The sequence below is a fragment of the Galleria mellonella genome, unplaced genomic scaffold, assembly GCF_026898425.1.
Source record: "Galleria mellonella isolate WM207_F2 unplaced genomic scaffold, CSIRO_AGI_GalMel_v1 utg1674, whole genome shotgun sequence".
Lineage (NCBI taxonomy): Eukaryota > Metazoa > Arthropoda > Insecta > Lepidoptera > Pyralidae > Galleria > Galleria mellonella.
In genome coordinates, this window is record NW_026442013.1 from 565,001 (window position 1) to 575,394 (window position 10,394).

The 10,394-nt window shown below is 32.0% G+C and overlaps 1 protein-coding gene across 1 annotated transcript in view; it reads right to left on the reverse strand.

Annotated features, from left to right (window-relative positions):
• LOC116412650 (uncharacterized) overlaps positions 1-2,039 on the reverse strand; it is a 6,880-nt gene extending 4,841 nt beyond the window's left edge. Inside the window, exon 1 of the mRNA XM_031907015.2 lies at positions 1,690-2,039. Within this exon, the coding sequence (XP_031762875.2) occupies positions 1,690-1,916 (227 nt within the window). The 5' untranslated portion in view covers positions 1,917-2,039. The remainder of the gene's footprint in view (positions 1-1,689) is intronic.
• Positions 2,040-10,394: the final 8,355 nt, after the last annotated feature.

Consider the following 10,394-nt stretch of genomic DNA (forward strand, 5'->3'; position numbering starts at 1 on the left):
TAGCATAATAAATAAATAAATAATAAATAGATTTATTTTCTCTTCACAATTTATCACAGTGAGATACAATGAGACATGATTATATTAAAGTAATCAAATTTAAAAATAATTGTGAGTGACTGGTGCCTGAGATAGGTATAAAAATACCTGTATTACAGGTCACCAGGGCCAATAATACCAACTAATACATAAATATACGGGAGAAAGGGATTATTAGTAATGGAGACTGAGAATCCTATTGCTAGCAATATACCCAACCAGGTCGAACACCTCGCGGTTCTCCCTGGAAACTATCATGGTTAATTCCTGATGAATTCATCATGATGTGCTAACTGGCCTGTTTTCATTCTCATCTATCACCATTCACTGGTGCTCCGCTAGCGTATCCCGTTAGCGCAGGCGGGATTACCATGCCATTTTCACCTATCAAAAAAAAAATACATAAATACATCCAAATCTAATTGAAAATGTTCCTGAAGTGACGTCGTTTAGAAATATTCTTATTATTCATGCAGTCTTTCCGTTCGTTTCGGATCGTTACCCTCAAAATTGTAAGTACGTTAAACTATATTCAAAACATTATTATAATGCAAGCGATTGGTTCCGATTTATGTCTAGACAGTCAATCCTTATTAATATTATAATTTAACTAGATTAAATAGACTAACCGCGGAAAAACAACTGTCTTTCGCGGTTTTTCCCACATGGTATATATAGAGCATCCTATGTCTTCATCCTATGTCTTAGGTATTTTTTGATGGGTGAAAATGGTATGGTAACCCCGCTTGCGCTAACGGGATACGCTGGCGGAGCACCAGTGAAGGGTGATAGATGAGAATGAAAATAGGCCAGTTAGCCCATCATGATGAATTCATCAGGAATTAACCTTGATAGTTTCCAGGGAGAACCGCGAGAAGGTCGACCTGGTTGGGTATATTGCTAGCAATGGGGTTCTCAGTCTCCATTACTAACAATCCTTTTCCCCCTGTGTCTTAGGTTAGAATCTACCCATATACTAAATTTCTTACTAAGTGCATTTACACGCTAGATTTGAAGGATCCGAGGTTAGAGGACAAAGGAAACATGTTTTTTTTTTAATTTGTTTATTAGCATTTGGCGTTTTAAAGGCACAACGAATCGTCATGAAATTTAGCATATACGAGTAAGTTGAAATTGGCACGGAGATGGTATAAAAAAAATATATCTTGGCCATACGGACAAAGTTGGAGCTATAGCTAATTTTACAATAAAAATTTTATATTGTTCAAATAATATCAGCAGTGAAGTGCTGAAATGATGATTTTTTTCTCTTCTTTTGCCCTTTCATACCTACTTGACTCGTTATTGTGTGTAAAATAATTGTATATAGGATTTATACACACACACACACACATATATATTATTTTTATTTATTTATTTCCGTAACATATAACATTATAAGTACTTAAATATGAGGTGTGCATATGATTATTTACATATATTTTATTAACATGAGCGTTTTTCTGTTTTTATTAATTACACTTCTAGCGTTAGATAGCTACCGTCCTTTTTCTTTTCTCCTCTAGCCAAAGGTTGTCTGCAAGATATTGCTTTAGTGATAAAACCGCTTTTTGTACTTCATAAGTGTAATGTATTATTCTTTAAGTAATGCAATAAAGTGTAAATAAATATGTAAATATTTAAACTGACCTGTGAGGATCATCATCATTAGGCAGTAAAGCGACAATAGCTGCATCCAGCAATCCCCAACCACCTCTCCAATGCATGATACAGGAGAGGATAAATATGTATGTATAAACACGGGAGAGGACCCGTTCTCTCAGCCACCTTCCAGCTCCGCCGCCCTCCTTACTCCACGCTCCGGTCGACCGCGCCAAGAGTTGAGATCTATTACGACAAAATGGACTAATTATCATTTATTTGAACAAATATTATAAAGGTAAAAAATTTTATTTTATGTTTGTTTCTAATAGATACACTCAAAAATTATATAACAGATTTAAAAAAAAATATCTGTAGATAGCTACATTATCAGCAAATGTTACTCTGGGCTGTATTTTATTAAAAAAAAAAAACTTGTATGGAGCCGGACAGGTCGCTAGCATTCCAGTAAGTTCGTCGGAAAAAGAGTCTTATTCATTTGAAATTCAAAACCTTTCTATATTTGCTGAACATGTAAAAACTGTTTATAGAAAATACAGTAGAACCTTAGATTATATAGTTAGAGTGTCTCCATACAAATGCTTCGAAAAATGCGGGTCAGCGTTTTCATACAATTTAGCGTGATAAATAGTTATGAATGTCTCCTTTATAACTTCTATATTTATTGTTTTATAATTTTTGATTTTTTTTAATGCGTAAAAACTCATTTGATTTATTAAATAATTAAGTATAGATACGTCAAAATACATTATGTGCGTTAGTATATAGAAAAAACGAGTCGGCTAATTTGACAATTAGCTGACAAAAAGTTGACCCGATTTTAGACTCGATGCTCTATCTAATCTAAGAGTACTCTTAGCCGCTCGATCACACCTGTTACCTGGGGGTCTACCATGAAATGAAATTCCGAATTATCGAACTCAATTTCATGTTTTAGTTTATACCGAATTCGATGTGTCATATTATATCATATCATAGTATGTACCATGTAATTTTAACATCAAATATGTGTTTTGTTCGGCCTCGAAATTTCGGATAACACTTCATGGTAAGCCCTTTAATCTTCAATGTCAGATTATTGTTAATAATAATGTAAGTGTGGATATTACAATAAATCAGCTGGTAGGACGTGATGATTAACATAACAATAAACTAATTGTTGTTCCAAGTTATTGTTTAAATTATGTACCTATACCTGTACTTCATATAAATTAACACACAAAATAAGATGACCTTTTATAAATACATCACGCATACACATATACGAGTATACATACCAGAGGGAGACTTTGTACAAAAGTCGATTGCTTGGGTACCTCTGGCCCATTCGTGTTTCAACCGTGAAGCAGCTGTGTTTGCATGGCTGTGTTTCGGTTTGAAGGGTGGGATATGGAGTGAATTTACTGGGTACAGAGGAATAACATCTGAGTCCTCAGGAATGGCAACACATGGGGGGTATCATGGGCGTAACAGTATACTCTGTTATGTCCATGGTACTGCGGATGGCTATAGGCGTTGGTGGGCCATCAGGTGGGCCGTCAGCTTGTTTGCCATTCTAAGTTGTATAAAAAAAAATGTAGGTGTACAATGAATTCAAACGAATTTATAGTACTTCCTTCTTTTAGAAGTCGTTTAACAACAATGAAATTGTTATTTTTCTCTCATTTTTGGAAAGTACTCAGCAGTGGATAAATAATGGCTAAAACGATAGTGATGATGATGGAGAGTATTAACCAACATACCTGATTAAAGCGAAACATATATGTATGACAATGCCCATAACATATATCTGTGCGAAAGGAAATAACTCGGCATGGAGGTCCATGATACCCCAAGTGCCTCGCCACACGCTGACTACAAGGGGAGCGACGACAAAACTGGCAAATACAGCATCACCTGATAATAATTAAAGAAAAAAAATGTTTTTTTTTTCGAGTATATTAAAAAAAAATTTAAATAACCATTTTTCAACCGACTTCAAAGAGAAGGACGTTTCAGTTCGGTTTTTTGTTTTATGCTTGTTATCTCATAATTCCATCTTTAGAAATTTTCGAATCATCAATCCTTTAAAGAAATAATATTTAAATGTAAATCCATTTTTTGTAGTTTCGTTTCCCTGAAAATTTGGAGCCAATTTTACAGACTACTAAGCGTAATGGTAAATTTGCGGTTTATTTGATTTGTTTTCGAGTCGGGAAGACATAGACTAATCTATCATTATCAAGTATATTGTACAATATCTGGGATAAAAAGACATTGGAATCGACATGCAAATATGTGACGAGTTATTGATGTACTATGAACTAAAATATGTATGTGTAAGGATTTACATTATCGTGTTACTCTGCCAACCTCATAAATTATTTGGTATGATGGCATATTGATCACACCATATACAGATATATTCTTGATAAATTAATTTATATCTGTTTAAGTCTATGTAAATATTGCAAAAATAGGTAGTAATTCGAAAATAAACTTTATAGAAGTTAATATGCGAGAGATTATTTAGATTACTGTTCATTTAACAATGAATATTTTTTAGAAGCATTCAATTAAAAATCGTAGTACGAGACATGTTGCATGTAAAATCATGATTTCACGCCATCTAAGTTATTTGATTGAGTGTACTCTCTAATCACTCGACTCTACTATAATCTACCATTATTGTATAGTGCCTTCATAGTGTATATATGTATATATATTCAATATTATTTTATTAATAATAAAAAAGTAATTTTTACTATATTTAATCAATTAAATTAAACTGTAGTATATACAAAGTAAAATTCGACTATATTTTTAATTGTGTAAATATATTTAAGAGATATCTTTATAAATTTTAGGGTAATTTTGATGATTCTTTTTGTAATAAGCAAAGTTTACTAATCAACATATTAATTATGTAAAATGGAAGTAATTTTTTTCGTAATCATAATTAACACTTATATAGATATAGATAGATAGATACCCTTTATTGTTTCCTCCATATGATTATAATAGCAAACTTATTATAAATACAAACAATTACAAGAAAATATTACACTTAGAAAGAAAAAAGAACAACGGACGGCTTTATCACTAAGGGCACTCTTCCAGACAACCTTTGGATGGAAAAGAGTAATTTAAACAGTTTGATTGGAGATACGAAACTCTGTTTGTTTAGATATTTGTTTCTTAATCATACTCAAGATCCTTAGTTTTAGATTCACTATCGTCATCATGTCAGCCGTTAGCTGTCCACTGCTGAACATAGGCCTGTCCACTGCATAACATTAGTAATTTTTATTGTTTTTTTTTAGCTTTTTTTTTTGTTTTCCTAGATTACGAATTACATTAATTTACAAATAAGATACTACTTTGTCTAAATACACAGTAAAAGAAATAGGATACAGCTAGTATTAATAAAAAACTATATACCTGTACCATAGCTGACTTCGTTGCAGTCACAATCCTCGTTTTCAACGTCACCATTGCATTCCGATGACCTTTTCTCCGAAATGGGCATCACTTGAGGCAGCAAATTCTCCGACAAATTTATCGCCATCTTGAATTTTTTTATTTTCAAGTCAGGCAATTTTATTTATATATATATATATATATATATATATTTTTATTAAATATTAGAATAATTGTTATTTTATGTTTTATATTCTGTATATTTTCGTGTGTAACTTACACGACATACTATGATGATTTCGATGATTTATTTGCAATTTGATTTTATAACAATTTTATTATTTTTTTTAGAACAAAAACTGTAATTAACTAATCATTAATTTAAATTGTTAAACAATTTGACATGTTAAAAACAACATCTAAAATCACAAAATACATTTTTGCGCTCATAATATTGATCACTCAAACAATATTGTTTACCCCACAGAAGTGGTAAACAAGCAAACGGCCCGGCTGTACATAAATGGCAGGGAGCTCATTCCAGAATTACCGCTTTAGAAAGCACTACAAATCTGACGCTATACGTCTTAAGGAATTGAGTATCAAGTCAAACAATCCCTTAAAATACACTCTATTATACAAGAAGAAGGCAAAGTCCGTCTTCAGATAACCCAAACTCATAAGTGGGATTAAATTCTTAAAAATAAAAATTACAAACATATCTCATCCTTTGTTTATGCTAGTATCCCACCAAAAATCAATTATACTCGTTAAGGTAGTGCGCGTGCTTACTTTTTTATGAACTAGAAAAAAAAATATTTAAAATTCGAATAATGATTATTTATATAATTTACTTCTTCTTGCACTTTCCCCATTGCACAGGTTTTCTAAGAAATATATAGCCTTAAACATATACACTATGTAAAATAAAAAAAAAACAACAAGGTTAGATAAGAATAAAAAAAAAAGTCTAAAAAAATTGGCGCGAATATATTTTTCACAAATCGAACGTTTTCGAATCGATTGTAGCTCATTGGTAACGATTGATTTACGCGACTGCTCTGCGGTCACTGAAATAGTGAGTACGCATTGAATACCAATACCCGAAAGCAATTATGCTTTTTTCTACAATTCTCACGGTTCATCGCATTTCGACGTTCCATTAAAAATTCACATCACCAGACGTCTTTTGAAGTAGATTATTCAACTTCATACGATTAAGTAAGATTTGAATACTGATTGATGATACATATAATTGTTAGGTTTTAGTAAATCATCTTCATTACCATCATCGTCATTAGATCAACCGTTATTTGTTCACTGCTCAACATAGACAAATACAAATAGAAAGCTGATTATTGAAAAAAAAAAAAAACAAAGGAACATTATGGCGTGTGAAAAAAATTATTATTGTTCGTTATTCGTCCTTGAACTTAAAAAGTAAAATTCTTTTTGATTTCCTCACATTGTTTGAGAAAAGTACTATACAAGCCTTGGCCACAACTATATATATATATAATTATTTATCGTATTATTTTTACACTATATATGTTATGCTTCGGATTTTTAAGGTTTACTGTAAGAAATCCCTTTAAGGGATAAGATCGCCTTTGTATATTTTTGTCTGCCTTTTGTACATGTCATTTTTGTAATATGGTCCATAAAGAATACGTAAATAAATAAAACATCTATACATCAGTTTTCGTGAAATTGACGTAATAATCCATTGGAAAAAAATATTTCCAAAGCAAAGATAAACGATAAATTTCCAATAAACGGCTTAACCCTGAACTTGGCTTATGACAAAAACGTAATGGTTTTATGAAGAAAAAAAAAACTGTGTTACAATCGATTCTCTTAACAGATTTTTCTGGACAAAGTAGAAAAAACACTTTTCTATTGTAACAGCGGTATTACGTGATTTTTGCTTAGTAAAACGATTAAGTTTTTATATTACAAATAAATAACATACTTTAACTCAATAGTGTGGTTTTTCTTTTTTTTTATGTCTGGTCTATTTTTATTCGCTAATATGACTATATATTTATGACTGTTCCTGATGTCGTGAGTATAGATATCAAAAAGTATAAAATAATGACAAAAATAAATTGTATTATTTGTACTACGACATATGAGTGTATTATACCAGAGGGAGACTTTGTACAAAAGTCGATTGCTTGGGTACCTCTGTCCCATTCGTGTTTCAACCGTAAAGCATTTGTGTTTGTAAGGCTGTGTTTCGGTTTGAAGGGTGGGATATGGTGTAAATTTACTGGACACGGAGGAATAACACCTAAATTCTCAGGAATAGCAACGCATGGGGGGTATCATGGGCGAAACAGTATACCTACTCTGTTATATCCATGGTACTGCTCATGTCTATAGGCGACGGTTACCACTTTCCATCAGGTGGGCCGTCAGCTTGTTTGCCGTTCTAAATTGTATCAAAAAAAATGTGAATTTTATTTTGCAAAAAAAAGGATTTCCATCCTGATAAAATTAAATTAGATATTTTTTAATGAATAAAACACATCGGTATACGATTACATATTTTCTTATCTTTATCTTTAAAATTTTTAAGCAAATTTTATATTCTATATTATAAAATAATAAATACGGAAGTTGTAACGATAAATGGATCGATAAATGAATAGATGGATATTTGTTACTCTTTCACACAAGAGCTACTCAACAGATTTGAATGAAATTTGGTATACCAGTAGGTTTTATCCTAACTTAACACGTAGGACACTTTATATATTGAATCACGTGGGCAGAACCGAGGGATGCAGCTAGTAAGTAAATAAAATTCTTTTATGTCATACAAATTTTTATTTTGATATAATTTTACTTATACATGTAAACAATTTAACTCAGAACATGAAGTTCAAACATCATAACATACATATATTTTCCAGAATACGAATTATTGCAGGCTGATTACAATAGTTAAGTATTTAAAAACCAACAGACAGAATAGTTTCACAGCCAAGCACACACTGACTTACAATATATAGATATAATAACTAGAAATGTTCCATTATTTCTTAAAAACGGCGACGAATTCATTCTTAACACGCCGACTGCCACGACAATTTTCAGAAATCTGACCTAAAATGACAATTTGTTTTAATCACATTATATTATTAAAAACTCCAAATCATAATTATCATCAAAAACAATAAAAAAAACACATAGAAATGTTATTTTATTTCTTGATTTTAAATTAATTTTTATAATTGTATTTTTAATTCGTTTTTTATTAAATTTACTAATCATGCAAACCAGCATTTATTTTTTGTACTTTTACCAGAAGCCATTTATCGATATTAGCACTGATATAATCCGAGTTTAATTAAGCTGCACTAAAATGGCAAGTAAACACAGGTCGAGATAACTCGTAGTTGAGGTCCTAGAAAAGAACGCAACCTACACCAGTTGGCAGTCAACGTTTCTTGAAGCTTATTATATCGATCAACAGTTTTAGAACAATCCAATTTGTCTATTGTTCTAATAAGAAGAGAGTTCCAATTTTGCATTTTACAAATGGTAGAGTGAAGAATACAGTTGCAACACTTTTAGAAATATTCACCCCGTATATTAGCGTAATATACAAAGCATGTATGTATATGTCATATGCATATAAAATACCAAATCAACAAATAAGGGTGTAACATTAGTCTAGCTTTTTTTAAAATAATAACATTTAAATTGCATCTATACGTAACTTTATTTATCGTACTTGACTGTAGAAGCTAGGAAAGTACATGCTATTTCTACTAAGTTATCATTTTTTCAAACATTGAAATAGAAACAATAGATGATTGCTTCACAGAATTCTAGATGTCTACTACAATTTTTGCTAACAACTTTCTCATGCTTATATTAATTAGAAACGTCAAGTTTGCAGTTTCATTAACAATACTTATCAATATAAGGTTACATAGTAAACAAGGGTAGCTAACTATACAGGTGTTATCCGAAAATCACTGCATATAGTTAAGCATACAAAATATAAATATGAAAAACGTGGTTTATACTTTTAAGCAAGTAAAATCATTAAAATTAATATGATTTGAAGATTAAACTAAATTGAATAATCATAAGAGATTACATTATTATATTTACAATGTTATAATTAAGTATCCTACTATCTCAGAAATGTCGGTTTAGAGAAAAAATCTGAAGACCCAAACAAGTGCTAAATTGCTCCAATTCTATATGCGCAAGTACCTAGTAGATTGGTTCTTAGCATTTCATTGTTTTTTTTTCGAGCTGTTGTTGCTGTTGGCTGCAGATGGGCTTGACAGCTTCACGCGAACGCGTGTGCAGGGACGAGTGCGGATGGCATTCCAAGCACGCGAGAGGGGAGCGACAGAGTATCGACTCTTAACGATGGTCTGCGGCGTACGCCCAAGAACGCCAGAGCGGTTAAGACCTCGGCTTAGGTCACCGCACTTCGACACCCGTCGAGGGACAAAGGTTTGTTGTAACGACGGAGGTGGAGGGGTCAAAGAGATGCGCTCAAACGTAAACCTCGCGTTCCGCAGTAAGGAGCTGAGGGAGTGGCATTTTCTAAAGTTACTGGATCGTCGGGGTCTAAGAGTGCGTGCCTCGGACGAGGACGTCGGAGAGGTGGCTTTTTATTGTATCAGTTCGCTAGTTAACGAGACGGCATGACATATTATTTTTTCCTATACGGGTAGTAAGCCCAATTCTGGTTATTAACTGTAAAAAAATAATAGTAATTATTCTTTGTCAAAGTTGGGATGATTACATTCTACACCAGTTCCTCTTTTTTTTTATAAAAAAAATTGAAAATTGTTAAAAGTAGATCGAAAGGAGAAGAAAGAGACGAGAAAGAAAGAAATATTAATGTTAGAATTGGAATCATTTTTCACTTGTAAATAGGCTTACAGGATCTAAAATGGCCACTTTAATAATTTTAAGTGTATCCGAAAAATTCATTTGCAAATTAATTGCTTTTTAAAATTTCCTAAAAAAATCCTCGAAATAAACTGTGTTATTATCATCAATCCAGCCTTCCATGTCCTCAGATAAACATTTTTACTATTATTTTTATATTACGGTCCCGCCATAGATAACGTTGGCTTTCCCATATATTGCTATACTCGTATTCATACTGTATTCTTCCAAGAGCACATTTCATGTCATAACTGCATTTAATGGGAATCATGTTGCGTTTACTAATACATATCTAAAAAACCATTCCTCTCCATAAGTTGTTGATTCTTTAAATTACATGGTCATTCCATTGCCAGTTCAGCTTGCTGATCCTGTGGGTATTTTGCCACTTTGATATACCTATTCTA